The 17812-nt window shown below is 51.5% G+C and overlaps 1 protein-coding gene across 1 annotated transcript; it reads right to left on the reverse strand.

Moving 5' to 3' along the window:
* Window positions 1-12655: 12655 nt before the first annotated feature.
* Window positions 12656-17756, reverse strand: FOXA1 (forkhead box A1). Its single transcript, XM_021542905.4, has 2 exons — window positions 17621-17756; window positions 12656-15226 (listed from the first exon to the last, which is right to left on the reverse strand). The coding sequence occupies exons 1-2, from the start codon at window positions 17690-17692 to the stop codon at window positions 13964-13966; spliced, it is 1335 nt and encodes a 444-aa protein (XP_021398580.2). The 5' UTR covers window positions 17693-17756; the 3' UTR covers window positions 12656-13963.
* Between the last annotated feature and the right edge of the window lie 56 nt (window positions 17757-17812).

Genomic DNA, 17812 nt, shown 5'->3' on the forward strand with positions numbered 1-17812 from the left:
CCTGCCTGCAGATGTGGCAGACATCTGGCTGAGGACATTTGTGCTAGCAAAATAGTGTTCATCATCCAGGGAGCAAACTCTTTAAAACTGAAGGCAGAAATCAGGCATTCACAGTGGCTTCTTGAAATAAAGACCAAATACTGTGCAGCTCAGAAGGAGAGGATACTGTTAGATGCACCAGTGGCTTGCCATGTAAGCTCCCTTATTTTAGCAACTGCTGTCTGCTTTTTTTTAAGGAACTGTTTTGGAAAATGCCTTTTGTTTTTGTTCTAGATAGGCTAGTAATAAAACCCTTCAAGGAAATACTTGACTATAGCACTGTTACTTCTGTAATCCTCGAGTGTTTGAAGGACCCCTTGGGAAGAGTGTCAACCAGAAGACAGGACAGAGGAAGCAGGAAAAGTCGAAATAAGAAATATCAAGGAGACACGGTCAAGCATGAATCATTTCTTTCTGTTGAGACTGAAGCAAGATCAGATTTCACATCCACCCTCGACAGGACTGGCATTTTCACACACACGACAAACCCGTTGGCATGGAGGTGACTTGATTTCATGATTATTACAGGGGCCGTTGGCATATATTTAAGACTGACTTAGATAAGGGGTACTGGGGTAAGGGGCAGTCTTCCATTTATTTTAAGAAAACCACAGATCAGAAGAACAGTTAAAAAATAAATAAATAACCTTCCAGGTAAGCAGGCAGTTTGAGTGGATACGCACCCGCCAGGGAACTGCATCCCCGGCGCCTCAGCGGTGGCTGGGAGCGCAAGCGGCCCCACGGGGGAGCGACGGCTGCTGCAGCCCCGCGGGGGGAGCGGGGGGAGGCGGCTCCGCGCCCCGGGGCCGCCGCCGGGCGCCTCCAGCCCGCTGCGGGGTTCGGCTGGCAGAGGGAACGGGAGAAGGAAGAGGAAGAGTAAATCCCCCGGCGTGCGGACGCGCTCCAGCCGCTGCCCGCCGTGAGGGGAGTGCCTGCGGGCGCTGCCTGCAGCTCGGGGCCGGAGCTGGCTCAGCAGCCGGATCCGGCGGGGCGGGGGCACTGGACCCGTGCTTGTAGGAGCTGTGCCCGTGTGGCTTCCAACACAGTCACGGGCTGACACCAACGCCGAACCCCCCGCACTCTGCAGCGGGAGGGCTGCAGGGAGCAGCTCCGCCGTGCCGGGGATCGCTCCTCGGCCCGCCGCTCGCCCTGCCCGCAGTCCCGGCCGCAGCCCCCACCCCGTCCCGCGGCCGAGCATCCCCCGCCGTCGTGGGAAGCCCCGCACACCCGGGGCCGTGAGTGCCCGGGGCGGGACGGGCGGGGAGGGGGAAATCCCCCTTGGGCGGTGTGCGGGCCCCCGCCCAGCGCGCTCCGCCCGGGGCGCCGGAGCCGCGGCGAGGCCGCGGCAGCGCCCGGGAGCCGCCCCGGCTCGGGAGGGGCCGCGGCCGCCGCTCGGACACCGGCGGGGCGGAGAGGGGAGGGCAGCGCAGCCCGCTCCCGCCGCGATGGCAAGCGTCTGGTCCGCCTCGGCTTTAATTCCTCCTCTGAGCATTTCGAGGCGCCCCTGTGTTTTGTAAGCCGAGCAATAAATTTGTAATTAAAGCGGTGTTATACTGGAAAAACTTTTTTCCCCCCCTACGTAGATCTTTAATTTTCTAAGTGTCCTGCTCCCTCATTCTGGCTCAGGCTGAACCTGTGCCAAACCGCAAAGCCTATAGAGAACAGGTCCTCGCAGCTGAGGAGAGCTCTAGCCTGTGTCTTCAGGAAATTAAAGAGCTCTGTGTCCTCGTGTGTTTGTGTATTGACTATTTTCATAGGGGTTTAGCTGTGGTTTGCAGCTCAATATTGAAAGGCGTTATTGATACTTCTAGGGAAAATTTGAGAAAAATAATTTTTTTTTCCTTTTTTTTTTTTAATGTTTTCACTGTGGTTTTCCCTCTTTTTAGTTTTTTTCCTTATTAATGTTATTGGTATGGAAACAGCACTGTCATACTTCACCTCATCAACTTGTGCTGTGTATTCGTTGCAGTCTGGACGATCTGACTGCTAAGAATTATTTAATCCAAAATACATTTATTTTGATTACTTGTTATATTTTCCAATATATTGTTATATTTCCCAGTCACAAACGAATCACCTGGTTAAGTACAGGGACCTCCCTCCTTCTGAAATTACAAATTTAAAAAGGTATTACTGCTTTCCATGAATATCTGATTAATATATACCAATAGCTTTTTTTCTATTCCAGCCTTACTAGTATGAAGGCGATATATACAATGAGAACATATTTATACTTAGAAAGTATATTAATATGTATTAAAGCCTTTCATGTTACCAGAAACTTAATACTTTAAGTTGGCAAACCTTTAAGCCAGCACAGTGGACTGAAATGTTCCAGCTTCTTGGTTGAATATACATCTGCCAAAAACCTGGGAGCTACTGTGCAGATAACCCTATTATCTGACAATACCTGAAAGTTCCAACCTTTAAAGTGCTCTGTATCTCTTTGAGGCACTTAGAACACTTATTATTTAATTAGGTCTTATTGCATTCTAGTAACCCATAGGTTGTAAGTTCTCTCTAATAGAGTGAAGCAACAGTCCCTGTTACAGAGCTGATGACCAAAGGCTGCAAGTAGCTCTGAAGACCTCTTGCTCCTGGCATAAAGGTATTTCCAGACTTCATCTGGCTTGAGCATGGCAGAGACCCACACACTTGTCTCGTCAGGAGCCTGCCTGAAGCAGGTGACCTCTCAGTGCAGCCCTCCCCTGGGGAAGCTTTGAGCCCAGTTCTCTGTGCGTGTGTGTTTGTGCTTGTTTGTGTATGTGTGCTGGTGTGTGAAACTGTCCCAGTGGGGAAGAAACTCATCAGAAGGTTGGTCTCCCCCTGGTTCCTAAAAGCAACAGAAGGAAATCCACAGAACTATGCTGCTAGTAATGGAAGAGAAGAAACCATCTGCATCCCCGAGGCCTCTTCAGCCATCCTTCAGCAACCTTAAACACCTCTTTCCCTTGGTTATTGGTACTGAGAGGGGGATCTCAAATGGCCTTGTTCTAAGGACTGTGTCGAGGAAAGAAGAAGCATTTTGAGATTACAGTCATCCAGTAGAGCATTGCTATGTACATCTTGGTTGTCTCACCTATCCATTCTTGATCTTGAGTGGGTTTGACCTAGTGGTTTACACTCATATGGGCACACAAAAGATGTTTACTGCATCAACTTGTATGTTCCTCATTTGTATTTATTTAATTTTTGAGGAGATCATGGTCTGAGCAAGTCATTTCCACCTTCACTGTTGTCAAAGGGCACCAGCACCCTGGAAAGGTGAAGGGATGAGCATGGACATCTGAGGGTGAAGGAGCCAGGCTAAGACTGCCCATGTCTCTCTCATGATGCCCCACACCTGAGGGGATGGTGGGATCTCACAGGACACACACACCTCAGCCCCCCAGACCCATTTCACCTGTCACTGATAATGCTCAGGCAAGTTTTGTGACAGGCTAAAGCTGTCACACAAGTGTTGAAACTCAGGATCCATTTGTTGTTGGGCTCATTTTCAAAGATGGAAATGTTCTTAGTGGCTTTGCCTGCCATGTGTACACAGGTTGTTCATTCTGCTAAAACACCCAAGGAAACTCAGGTGTCTGTGTCCCCCATCCACCCACTGCTTGGCAGAGGTGACGGGCGAGGGTTGGGCCACCACGATGTTCTGCCAGTGCCCAGACACTGGGAAATAAAGGGGGTCTTTTTCCTAAATCTGTTAGGTTTTTACAATTTCTATTTGAAACTGGGATATGCTGGTAATTGCAGGGAGGGGGGGAAATCAGCTGTGATTCCAAATGAAAGTGATAGTTTAAAATATAGTACCTTTTGTACGAATCTCACCGAAAAAACAGAATACTAAAAATTAGATCTACAGGGCTGCCTTTGACCTCTACCTGTTAAATCACGGGGTTTTTTAAAATTGAATTCTGTTTAATTTGGCGAATCTTTTGTGTTTATTTTTACTTAGCACTGCATAGCATTTTATGCAACTTTTTCTCTGGAAGAGATGAAGGGCATGAAACTCCGGAAAGATTTAAGTAGAAAGAAATGCAAGCTAACTAATGGCTGAGTGGTCCAGGGGGCTGGAGATGGTGCCATGTCCTGCTTTTTCTAGAAAGAAATCTGGCGTGAAAGCAGGATCTTTGTTGCCTAGGAATTAAGTTGTTGCTGCTGCTTGTTCCTTACCTGAACTCCTAATCCCCTGTTTGTGCTATGGCACAAAACAAATTATTTCACATAGACCAAAGGACAGCCTTGTAACAATTAAAGTCTATTGTGTAAAAGTATAAATGGCACATTGATCGTTAAGGTAAGCAGACTTGTAAAGTCTTGTAAATTCCTGGACATGAACTATACGGTCATTTAATGTACACTTTGGAGAAGTCATTATGCGTGGGGAGGTAAATTACAAACTGTAAAATGCTTAGTTAGCCAGTTAACATATATGCTAAACATATATGTATGTCTAAACAGACCCTAGCAGAAACGATGTGAAGTCTACTCCTACTTTTGCAGAAAAGCATAAGTATTTTAATATTGCTTTCCCTAGGATCAAATACCTTATTCTAAATCTCTTTAAATTTTTTAAAGACATAAGGAACCCCTTCCTCTTAAATTAAAAAAAAAAATCCCACAAAAAAAAAAAAAAACAGACCAAAAAAAAAAAAAAACCAAAAAAACCCACCAGAAAACAAAACCAACTACCCACCTCTATGACACTTTACAAAGTGAGAAATATTCTAAATCCTTGAACCTCGGACTTTGCTGAGGTCCATGTAATCTCGGTCACACTCATTAGGAAAAGAAAAAAGAAAAAATCTACCCCCTGCCCAGGGAGTGTTTAAAAGGATGAGTGTGGATCCACTGAAATCAGTCCTGTGAAGGTCAGCTTTGTCTTGTAAGAGGAAAGGTGACAGGGTCAGCATTATTGCACATGATGAAACCCCCACGGGGACTGGAAGAGGTCATCTCTCTCCTCCTGTCCCCTCGTTTGGCCACTGTGTCCCTTCTGGGGGCAAACCCGCTAACGAAGGTGATGAAATTCTTTTTTGCCAGAGAGAAACACTCGGCTGTCCAGCTTAAGGTTCCAGGCTCCCCTTTTAGGGTCGGGTGTAAGAACTCCTGTTCCCCAGGGTGCAAATTGACTTTTGGGAAGTGTGGCGTCCCTCCGAGCCTGCAGAGAAGGCAGCAAGTTTCTGGGTGACCAGTGCGACTTTCTGGGCCCTTTCCGTGTGACTGCCAACGCCTAGAGGGCATTGTCTCGGAAAAGTGTCTCCGGGGGTTCTGGCGGCTCCCACTTCTGCACTTGCATAAGCTCTTACGGGGGTCTTGCAGTTGGCGCTGGGAAGTTTGGAAACACAAGCTGGTTCGGTGGTAGGATGGATGCGTGTTTGTCGGTCTGACGCAGAAACGCGTCAGACACGGGGGTCTGCATCTCCAGCCCATCTCGCCGCCGCTCCTAGTGCCCACTAACACGCGTGCAATGCACCCGCCCAGGGCCCCATCACCACCCGTCGTACGTGCAATGACTTTAGCCTCTCGTTGCTCTATTTTACTTGGCCTTGAAAATTAGCCTGTTTGGATAACACCCGATAGAAAACATTTACGCTGGAAGCCAAACAGGCAAATATTTTAATCTCTCATATTAACACAGCGGTTTTCCAATCGGCTGATTTTTGTGCTCTATTATTTATTTATTTGTGTATGCGTTATTCATTCATTCGCTCCATTCGTTCATTCATTCATTCATTCATTCGTCTGCTCTGTCATTCATTCATTCATTCTTCCATCACTTTCCCTCCTCCGCTGGAGCAGCGGTAACCCGGGCTGCGCCCGCCGCCCTCGCAAGAAGTGGCCCTCGGCTGGTTGCATTCCCGTAGCCCTGGAACGGTGTCGGGGTGTGATGGTGCTGAAACACCTCACCCCGACCCCTAGGACAGGCTCCTGGGCATCCCTGCGGTCCCTGGAAGAGGCGGGGGACGCCGGAGCAGAGGTCTGTTTGCCTGCTTGGCTACTCTTTGCCTGCGGCGGCTCCCACCGCCGCCGGGTCTCCGCAAGCCAGGGCGAGCAGCGAGGGACGGCGGGCACTGCGCTGCACCCGGGCGAAGTCCGAGCCGGCGACCCCCGCCCGCGGCCCGGCTGACACGGGGCCGGGCGTCGGGGAGCGCCGCGGAGGGAGAGGAGCGGCGGAACCCTCCGGGGCCGGGGGCGTCCCTGGAGAGAAATGTCAAGAACCTCCAAGCCTGCTGCTGCCGGCTCGGTCGGCGGAGAGGGAATACGCAGTCAGACCACCAACATGCCTGGAGCCGTACAATCCACCACTTAATACACTTCTGCAATTTAAACTTCTGGGGACCCTCTCCTTTCAAGCCGATTTGTGATATAGGTGTTTTCTCATTACACTCCTCCCCCCCCCCCCCTTTCCTTTGAAATGCACCCCCTCACCACCCTCCCGCTCCCTTTCTTCTGAGCCCTGCTCTCTAATTCTAGATGAGTATTACTTTGCTCTTTTCGTTGGCCAAGCACAATTGTGTTATTGGAGATAATGAATTCAATCCCCATCAAAGAGTATTAGGAGCGCCTTGGCCCTGTAGTGCCTTTTTTCAAACCGGGAATGAAAGGCAGAGAGAAAATTCTCTGGGTAGCCTCTGCGCTGGCAGCTTTTGAAGTGAAGGGAGGCGGGCATTGTTGTTCACATTTTTGTCCATACGGCAGAAGAAAGACCGGCGGCTTTTGATGAGAAGATGAGAACCGCCTCGTCAGTTGAGCAACAAGTTAGATGGCGAAGTCTTCCCGCTGCCTACTGCCTGTGGATAACATATGTCCCGCATTAATAGGGGCTCAAGGGAACAATTGCCCGGGGGGTGGGGTGGGGAGAGCTCTGCTCGGCACCGTCCAGCAGCTCCTTTTTTTTCCCCGTCCTCTGGACACCGATGCCCCGATGGGAGTGTTTTTAAGGGGGACCTGAAGGTATTCTCCCTGGTTCTTGGTTTGCTTGTGTGTCCGCGGGCAAACGGTGGGCACCGACCACGGGCTCTGCTGAACGAGAAAAGGGGGACCGCTGTGAGATGTGCTGGGTCACCTCTGCTCGCCGTTTCGTTCTGCCAAGGCTCCTGGTGGCCGTGATGTTAGGTCTGCTGCCATGTGTTTGGAGGGCACCCCCCCCTTTCCAAACAAGAATCTGTATTTTTAGTTTGCGGGGGGGTTGAAGAGGGGAGTGGTTTTGGTTTTTTCCGGACTAAATCTAGGGTCGGGACTTGGTTTTGTCACTTGTTATTTCCTTTCCATTTCATGTAAGTTAATGACATACCTGAAGTTTGTGAAGTACTTCCTTAGATAAAGCAATCAGGCAAGGAAAAACAAGAAGAGGTAAAACGTCTGTTGTTCACATCCGATAACCTTAGAACTAGAAAACTTGTTGCATACATTTGAATAAGTTCAGACATGCTCTTATTCCAATCTCCTGCCCCGCAGTTCAAAGATTCCCCGCCCCCCGGGCTTTATTATGCTAAAGAGGTCATTACTGAGAGTCACTATGGAGAGATCCCGGTTTGCAGAATGAGGCCCACCTCCTAGTTACCAACATGTTTACATTTTCTGTCGGTCATAAGCGGAGGAAATGTGTGTTAGCAACCCGCCGGGCAGGCTCGGGAAATACAAGGAATCAAGGGGGAAATATATTTCAGCTATTGCGCAGTAGACGGCAAATGTAGATGATTAGAGAGCTCTTAGAGGCAGCGGGCACAAAGGCGGTATTTGCCGTGGACATGGTTGCTGGAGAGGGCCAGATCCCACTCCCGGGGCAGGCAGCCCTGCGCCTCGGTGCCCAGGCAGGCTCGGAGCGAAGTGAGAGCTCCGGGGAGCACGCCTGCACCTCCGTGCTCTGATAGCCTGGCGGGGAGTGGAATCATGCGGGTCCCTCTCTCAGCGGCATGGGGCAGCTCCCGGAGCCCTCCCTTCACCGAAGAGGGTGCCAGCCCCGGGGGCACCGGGCACCTCCCCCTGGCCGCTCGTGGCCAAGGGGCGACCCGACCGTGAAGGGGATGCCCCCGCTCCAGTTCCTGGATGAGTTTTTCTACCGGACGGCGGCGGACTCGACGCTCTTTCACTGCCAAGTGGTGTGTGAACGGGCCCGATTTCGGGAGCAGAAATGCGGTCCCCAGAAACGTGTTCACCTGGGGACCCTCGCTCCCCTCTTTTCCCTCGGGCGACTCAGTGAAGGCAGGCGGGGGTCCCAAATCCCGAGCTAGGCTGAGCCAAAAGAGGGCAACGCCGTGCGCTGGGGAAGGCTTGGGCTACCGAGACCGGGCAGGAGACCCGGACGGGCAGGGAGGTCAGTGGCATCCGCACCCCGCGCACACCGGGGCCCCGTCCCGCCCGCTCCCGTATCGCCTCCGCGCCGCTGCAGAGCTTCCCCTGCTGCGGGGGACAGCCCGGGCGAGCGCAGGGCAGAGGGGAACACGGCAACGCTCCGGTTCAGCGCGTGTTCCGCCTGCTGGCTGGAATAATAATAATAATAATAATAATAATAATAATAATAATAATAATAATAATAATAATAATAATAATAGTAGTAGTAGTAGTAGTAGTAGTAGTAATACCCTGTCTGCTGGTAAGTCACCCTTGGAATAACGAGCAGGTGTAGGAATATTTAATGAGAAAAATTAGATTACCAGTTGTACAATAATAATATCAAAACAACGACTAACTTCCCCTAAAGTAACTCGCCTGAGCAAAGCCCATTCGAGAAATGCTACTGCAGCAGAGGCGCCATTCCGGAAAAGGATCCTTTCTAGGAATTCAACTAAATGCAGCAGTTTTAGGGTGCGGGGAAAGAGAGGACATCGCATATTTTTTCCCTTGTAGAGACAAATGGATTCTGCCATGAGGCTACATATGCCTTAAATCCTAATGACTGGAGACAAAGGTGAGCGCTGGCAGTTTGATCTGTCCAAAGTTCAAAGATCTGAAATCTCAATGAGTTTCTGTTTGAGGTGAAGGAGAGAAACAAACACCATGGCAAGGCTTGGGCCAGAAAGTTGCAAGGTTTGCAAGTGAAATGCGACGCTATTTACACTAATCTATCCTTAACTGCTACTTTGTCACAATGGTCAGAATAATTATTAGAAAATAACCAGGGGGAACAAAGGCAGGTTTTCTTCTTATCGCCTCCCGTTTTCCACTCTTCTCTTCCCCCAGTTATTTTCTCCCGATGAAACAGACCTTTCGAAACTACAAATTGCAGAATGTACCAACTATTTAAAAAATATTGTTAGTCTGCCTTTGCTAGGAGCTCAGAAGGCTGGCTTCGCATTAAGAAGAAAAAAAGAGTAATTTTGCTGCACGACCCTTGACATGTAAATAATCAAACTAATTGCATTTTTATTTTAGCTATTAACCATTATCCTATATTTCCCAAACCATATTGCAGCGTGGGAGTTTTGCGGAGACTTACATTGTTTACTTCGGTCACACTCTGTGCCCTATTGTGGTGTGATTTTTGCCTGGTCATTGTGTGTTATGTATATTTCCACTTGCCTCCCCTGGAAACAAATACATATTAATTATATGCATGTTAATATACACAATATATGCATCTATATTCCTCTCGAGAGAACTTCATACCCCATGTTTATATGAGGATAATTTGCTTCTTCATGAATTAAATTTATCACGAAAATGCACACGAAATCTATTTCTTTATTAAGTCTCTGATTTTAAAATGTTATTTTTCAGTGTGATTAATCACATATGCTCACACATATATGCCTAGATTCCGTTTCATCAAAACAGGAAAGAAACCATGCGAAGTGCATTGTTATTGTAATCAGGCGTTTTATCTATAATATTTCTGTAAAAAGCCGAGACAATTGCTCTTCTAAAGACTAGTTGGCGTTATAGCAAGGGAATTAATTTATTTAGTGTTTATGCTGATGGACCAATTTCAATACCTACTCAACCCATTTCAAAACAATTTTTGAAGCTATGCCAATGGCTGAAGTGTTTTTTCGCACCGTTCTCTCGCGCTTTACTTATGGTTTATTGACACTAATACGAATCAAATGAAAAACTGTCCGGCATTTTTTTTTTCTTTCTCGTTTTTCCGTAGTCCCGGACATTTGGAATTATTTCTTCCAAATAATGTATATCCTCCGATTGTTTGCCTATATAGATGTCAGTGTTGTCCATTCGGACTCAGGAAACAACCCAGCAGTTACTTATGATTTTATTTCTCCCACTTGACTTGGGCGGCTGAAATAGCTTTTATTCCACCGACTCTTCTGCGAAGGGCAGGTGCTGCTCGCAGGTGCTCCGAGGAGGTGCCACGGGTGGGGGGCTCAGGGACATCGTGCCCGCTTGCCGGGGAGCAGGGGACTGCCGGACGCCGCGGCAGAGGGCTCGGCTGCACCAGGGGACCCTTCCGCGTCCCCGAGCCCCGGCTGCAGGGTCCCCGCCGCGTCGCCTCGAGAGCCTCTGCCCCGCCGGCGCACCCAACATCTCCCCCCCGTCCCGGGCCAGGGGCCTCCTCACCGCCCAAACTCCGCGTAAATCTTTACAGAGATCCCCCGCCGCCCCGATTTACTCCCCTCTTGTATTTAATGACGCTAAATGAGCCGGTTTTGCTCCCCCGCGCGTGGCCGGCCGGAGGTAATTTGCCGAGCAGGAAAAGACGAGGTTCCCCTATAAATTGAGGCGTCGGTCGGAGCCTGGAACCTGAAGCCTGGCGGGCTTCATCTTTGCCTCTGTCCCGGACGCGGGGCTAAGACACCATCTCTGACAGGAGCAAAAGCCCCGCACCCGCCAGAGCGACCGGTCCGGCTGGAAGGAGACGCTCGTAAACTCCTCTATACACATTGCGGGGCGGGGGGATGCACCCTCTTCTTGTGGATCCCATTTTTAGCTTATATTTGCCCTGTGGCTCGGGGTTCCCTGAGCACAGGGTTAAAGCAGCAGCAGCAGCAGGGCAGCTAGGAGTGGAATGTAAAACGGGACTCTTCGCCCTGCTGTCGATTGCCAGGTCTTAAACTGATCACAGAATGCTGCGTGCTTTGCGCCGGGGACCCGCGTTTTTAACATGAGCTGCATCCCTGTCTTGTCAGTGGCTCGTTCTCCATCGCAGACACCATTTGCCTACGAGAAGAAAGGGGAGGAATATAATCTTGATGGCGAGTGGCGAAAGGGCACACGCTGCATCCGTGACAGGCTCCGCTCCTTATCTCTGAGAGGTTTGGAGCCGCGTCGGTCCGCTTAAACCCTTTTATTACCCACGCCCCAAATATTTCCATTACACACGGTCTGTGCTCCTCAGCTGATATGTGAAACTTGCTGCCTTATCGCTGTCAGTCGATTGATATTTTCCGTGTATAAGCCCAAGGCATTAAATCAATGTCTCCACTCTGCTATAGCATATTCTCTATAGACTAGTCTGTGGGAGACAAGAAAATTGGCTTCATCCTCTCTCGATTCTCACGAAGCTCCTTTTGGCAGAAGAAGCGGGGCTTTAAATAGGATCCGCCTGCCCAGACCCGGTGCCGAGCAGCCCCGAGCTGCCCCTGGCTGCGGGGGGTCTGTTGATGTTTGCCATTTCGGGATATTCAGAAGCGAAGGTGCCGCACAGTCGGGCCATGGGGTAACCGGCCGCACACGGCGACGGGGACAGAGCCCCCTCCCCCGCGCTGCAGGACTCGCATTCGGCAGCCGGGGGAGGACCTGCGGTAAACGCCCGCCCGACCCAGGGCACCGCACAGCACGACGAGGGAGACAGCTCCGTGTCACCGGGAGAGCCGTGCGCGTATCTCCGACCGGGATCACCGCTGATCCGGCCACTTTTGCAAAGCAGAGAGCCTCTCCCAAGACTTTTTTTCCCTCCCGTTTTTAGCTGGGTAGTAGTGTTGGAGGGATGTGGTGAGATTTCTAGGACGCTGGCTTGGTTTTTCTTTTCTAAGTCGAACCTTAAATTAGTTTGTCGCCGCTGTCCCTAACCCGTCAGGGGGCAATTATGTGATAATTACGAGAATTACACAGTTCTTTCATCTGGCGGCCGCGCACGAACGGGGCTCGGCACAGCGAAATCCGTTCACAATTAAACTCCCCTCCCCCGACAAAGTCTATTGCTGGGGAACAGAGCTCTGCAGCGCGGCTGCTGGTGTCGTTCCGACGGATGGTTCCGAGCCGGAACTACAAAGCGGGATCTGGGCCTTTCCAGCGGCCGAGAGCGGCGTGGAGCCGCCCTGGGGATGCTCCCCGTGGGCGTCGTCCCATTCGGCGGGGAAACGCCGAGCCTGGCTGCCGCCGCCCCTGCAGCCCTGGCCGCAAAACACCCAGGAGGTTACATCGCCTCGGGAGGCTTTTTCCTGCCATCCCTCACCATATCCCAGAACCGTGAATTAGGGAGGGGAAAAAAAATAAAATAAAGGACATTACCACACACTCAGCTTCACAGGCCGGTGGCATCGCAGCGCCCCACAAGCATACCCTGCGGGAGCGTCCCCCGCCTTCCCTCTGCACAAGCCTGGCCGAACAAATCTTTCCTCTTCACATCCACACTTAACCACGACGTTTTGATTTTCTTGCACAGGGCTCCGTCCTCCGTAACCCGTCCCAGAAATTTTGTAAGAAAATAGCAGAAGTATTTCATTGATAACATTTGATTTATTTAAAGTCCTTAACTGCAAATGATCAAAAACATACTTCACGCATTAAATTCTCAGTTATCGTTTTAAATCAAAATATTTTTTTCAATTACAATCACATTTATAAAATTAACAAAATTTCTTAAATTCACGTGTAATTATTTTTTACGGTCATTTAAAGCAATTTCCAGCTGTAAAGAAAGAAAACAATATAAACCATGCAATAAATTAAGAACATTGAAACAGCGAACAGGAATAATAATAAAACCCGTCTGGCTATGCTAACACCGTGTAAAACTGTGGAAAGTGCAATAACACTGGATGATATAAGCTAATGATGGCGATAATTAAACGGCCACAAAAAAAAAAAAATATTAGACAAGTTTGAAAAGGGGGGAGAGACAGAGCTGTCCTCTTTTCCTTGCATCAGTGTAGTAGTCAATGTTTCCTAGAGGAGGGGGAAAATAACCTGGTTATAGATACACAGTTCTAGCTGGTATACAATGAATACACTTAAATAAGTATGTCATCCACATGTTGATGAGAGTTCCTGATGAACTAGAATCTTCAGTAACAGATGGGAAGAGGAAAAAAATCCAACTGGTTGTGACCTCTTGTAACTTTATATTACATCCCAAAACAGGTAACACTTGGAAAAAGATAAGGGTCGCATCCTGCACTCCAAAGCTCCAGTTGGTCCCCTCGGGAGTGCAGGATCCGGCCCGCAGCATCTGGGTTTTATGTGGGTTGTAGTAGCCGAAGGTTTATTTTGCAAGTATCAAAAGGATGATCCGAGAAAGTAAATAGTTCTCTTGTTGCTTAGAGATTCTCTTAGTGTTTTGCTACTTCACAGCAGTATTGTCCTTCAAAGCCTTCTTAATTAAAAAAAAGTCTTAAATGTCTACTCGCTTCTTCATCTCCGTATTGTTAAAGTATTGCCACATACCTGTAAACTTACATGAGATTATAGAACACATAGGGAGGGAGACGAGGGGGCAGAAAGCACAAACAAGTAGTTTACACGCTCAACATTTTTTTTCTTCTTTTTAATAACACCCTGCATAGGCTGGGGAGGTCTCCGGGGAGAGGGGCTGGGCAGCCGGAGGGAATATGTACAAGCGGGACACGGCTGGCTTTGCAGGAGGTCGTGGTGGATCATAACAACAGACAACGCGTTGCGAGACAATTAAAAAGTAACAGTCCTTTGCACGCAGCGTGCGGAAACACCTTGGTCTGTCTCAGGGAAAGCGGGAGAGAAGCCAGGAAGGGGAGGAGGGGTCTCGGCCCCGGCGGCGGGGGTTGCACAGCTAGGAGGTGTTTAGCACGGGTCTGGAATACACACCTTGGTAGTAGGAGGGCTCTAGGGCCGAGGGCTCGATGCTGCTCCGGCCAGCCATGGAGGCGCTGCCAAGGGGCAGCCCGCCGGGGATGCTGGCCCCGTAGGAGGAATATTGCAGCGCCTGCTCGTAGGCTTTGAAGTCCAGCTTGTGCTGCTGCTCCGAAGAGGACATGAGGTTGTTGATGGAAAATGGGTGGTTGAAGGAGTAGTGGGGATCACCCTTGAGGTGGAGCTGGGGTTCATGGGCTAATGAGTGAGGGGGGTGTGGGACGGAGGCCAAGGTTGGTACAGAGCTGATGGTGGAGGAGGCGGCCGAGGCCGAGGTCTTTAGCTCCGTGCTTGATCCACTGTGGTCCATAGACTGAGGGCTGGTGGACGGGTTGGAGCTGGAGAGAGAGGTGGCCGTATCCAGCTGCGCAGGTTTGTTGTGGCCTCTGTGCAGGGGGGAGTTGGAGCTTGAATTAGAGGCCCCGGCCTGATCTTTCCTGCCCTCCTGAGTGGCTTTACTGTTAGCCGGCTTCTCACACTTGAAGCGCTTTTGCCGGCGGAGGTAACAGCCGTTTTCAAACATATTGCCGGAGTCGGGGTGCAGGGTCCAATAGGAGCCCTTGCCGGGCTTGTCGGGGGACCGGGCCACCTTGACAAAACAGTCATTGAAAGAGAGCGAGTGGCGGATGCTGTTCTGCCAGCGCTGCTGGTTCTGTCGGTAGTAGGGGAAAAGGTCCATGATCCACTGGTAGATCTCACTCAGCGTCAGCATCTTGCTGGGTGCCTGCTGGATGGCCATGGTGATGAGGGAGATGTAGGAGTAGGGCGGCTTGGCGTGGGGGTAAGTCCGCTTGAAGGACTTAGCGTCCCGTGTCCTGCCGAGGTTGGACTGGGTGTAGGCCATGGGGCTCATGCAGGGGTTCATGCTGCCGTAGGGGCTCAGCCCGTTCATGGGGGCCGGCTGGGCAGACATGGCGTTGATGCCACCGGGGCTCAGCGCCGTGCCCATGGCGGCTACGCCGGCCGGCATGCCGTTCACGGGCCCCGCCGAGCCTGCCGGCATGCCAGCCACGGCGCCGGGACTCAGCCCAGCCCCCAGCCCCGTGTTGGTGTAGGACATGTTGAAGGAGCTGGAGGTCATGTTGCCGCTTGTCGTCATGGTGTTCATGGTCATGTAGGTGTTCATGGTGTTCATGGAGCCCAGCCCCGAGTTCATGTTGCTCACGGGCACCGAGGAATAGGCCTAGGGCAGCGAGACAAAGAGACGGAGTTAGAGAGGAGAGAGGTGTGGCAGGACCCCGTAGGGGCCGGATCCGCCCGCCCGGCCCAGCCAGCCGTGCAAACGTCCTGCCGCGGGACGCCGGCCGCTTCCCCGACACAGGGGAAAACGCTTCCTCAAAGCAGCACGGAAAGGCAGCTGCTTCCATGAAAAGGTCTATTTCATATCTATTTAAATTTATAAACGAACACGGAGCGGGGGTGCTCTCTCCGGACGCACTCCCGGTTTACCGGCGTGTCGCAGCTTGCGCGGGCTGCGCCGGGTTCAGCGGCGCACGGACCGAGCGTCTTCCCTGAACCGCTCCAAGCCCTCGCGGAGCCGGGCTGCGGGCTCAGACTGCCCCGGCAGGACGTGTCCAGCGCATTCCCGTGTTTTGTTGTTTATGTGCCCTGTCTCTCTAGTTAAATACTTAAACTCATCAGAGTATTGAAATTGGCGGATGTACATTGTTTGCTTGTATTTGCTGAGAAAAATCTCACGCATGTCTCCCTTCCTGCAATAATTTAAATTTCTTTCCTAAAAAACATACAAGATGGAATAATGTCTTGTTGCAAAATAATTTTAAAAACCCTCACCCAAACGGAACAGGTCTTTTTGGTCTGTTTTATTTGTGGAAAGCTTCCCCCTGCCTACATTTTCTATCAAAATAGTCTTTAAATTAATGTTAAAAAAAAAAAAATCAACTAATCAATCAAACACCAAAACTTTTCCAAAGTAGGAAAAACCTGAACTTCTCCTCTCTGAGATTTTCTACAATTGCACGACGTGGAAAAAATTGAAGCACCCAAACACATAACTCTTAAAAAGGGCAGAGCCGGAGAGCTTGAATTTGTGCTTTCCACTACGGTATCTGATTTAACAGGAGAGAGAAAGACGTTCCCAGTTTACTCGAACTAATACGGCTAATATGGCTAAGAAAAAGAGGTTTAAGCAACGGTTAAATATTTAAAATTCATTTCTGATCCCAATAAATTTCACGAACTTATAAACGCACTTTTGATTTAGAGGATCACATTAAATATTTGAGATGGTAGAACGCAGCTGGGTTTCCCTGTTGCATTCATGCAGTTATTCAAATTAAATGGCAAGAGGTGAGGAAAGATGGAAGTTTAAAAAAATCGCAAAAGCGAAGTTCCCTTAACTTTATGTTTGTGGACAATGCGTATAAGCGAGGAAAAATGAGTCTGGAAATGGCACGTAATTAGGATGACCCTTGTTTGCCCTTAGCCGACTTTCCTTTATTAAAGGAGATGCCAGCCGGGTGACACGTATCGGCCTCTGTCCGCGTGGCCCTATGGGCGCGTGTGCCAGCTCCGGGTGCGGGACGAGGCGTGGGGACTGTGGAGCCGTGTGTCCGGGTATGCTGATGCAATGCCCGGGTGCGCACACCCAGGTGCCTGCCTCGCTGCCTCACTTCCTCAAAACGGCTCCTTCCAGGGCGGGAATCCGCAGTGCTGCTGGCCGTGCTGCCGAGCGCTGGCTTCTCCGGGACCCCCGCTGCGGAGCCTCAGCGGCACAGCGCGGACCCCAGGCCCCACAGGGCCGAGGCGCGCCGGGGGTGCGCTCCGGGCTCTGCCGCGGCCCTCTCCTCCGCCGCAGCTGTGGGCGCTTGGGCCGGCTCTCCTCCGCCTTACGGACGTGGCTGCCAAAGGGGCGCGGGGGGCGGAAGCGCCTGCGGCGGTCCGGACCGGGTCCGGGTGGGGGGCGGCGGGTCCGGGTGCGGGCCCCCCCCGGCCCGGCTCTCGGCAGCGCCGCCAGCCGGCCCGCGGCAGCAGCGCACGCCGCGGGCAGCCCGTCCGCAAAGTGCGGACAAACTGCCGGTCTTCCCCCTCCTTTCCTTTCCCCCGCTTTAACAGGTGAGGGCCCGGCGCTGGCGAGCAGAGAGGCCGGAGGTCCCGCCGAGGAGCTGGGGGAAGCCGCTGCCCCCGACCAGGACGCGCTGGCGTCTGTCTCCCTCGGCCCCTGCCATCTGCCGGGAAGGAGTCGGGTGCCGGCGGCGCGGCGAGCTCTCTGCCCCGAGCCAAGAGTTTTCGGGGTGCTTTTGTGCCCGCCGCGAGAGAATATTACGCCTCTTAGATGAGATCAAGGGCTGCCCCCGGCCCCCCGGCCCTCCTGGCGGGCTCGCAGCCGCCCCTGTCTTCCCCAAACGCCTCCAGGGCTCCTGGAAGCTGTGTTTTCCTTGGGGAAGCCTAGCCAGTTTCGGCGCCGGAGGGAGGGGGAGGTACGTTTGCGTTGGCAGGATCTGTACTGCAAACCGATCCCTCCGACTGCTGCCCCCTCCAGACCCCTAGCCACCCCCAGGTCCTCCCCTCCCCTGCACAGGGGCAGCAGAGAAGCCAGACCCTGGGATTTACTCACCTCCTGAGTGTCGGCGTAGTAGCTGTTCCAGTCGCTGGTTTCATGCCCTTCCATTTTCACAGTCCCTAACATTATGGAGCCAACCTGCCCGGTGTAACCATCCAGCCTTCTTGCAAGCGAGCGACGGGCAGTAGGAAAAGAGCCCGAAAGCCCGACCTAGCAGGAAGCCAGCTCTCAGGAGGGGCGAGGGGT

This window comes from Lonchura striata, chromosome 5 (assembly GCF_050655825.1).
Source record: "Lonchura striata isolate lonStrDom1 chromosome 5, ASM5065582v1, whole genome shotgun sequence".
Classification (NCBI taxonomy): Eukaryota; Metazoa; Chordata; class Aves; order Passeriformes; family Estrildidae; genus Lonchura; species Lonchura striata.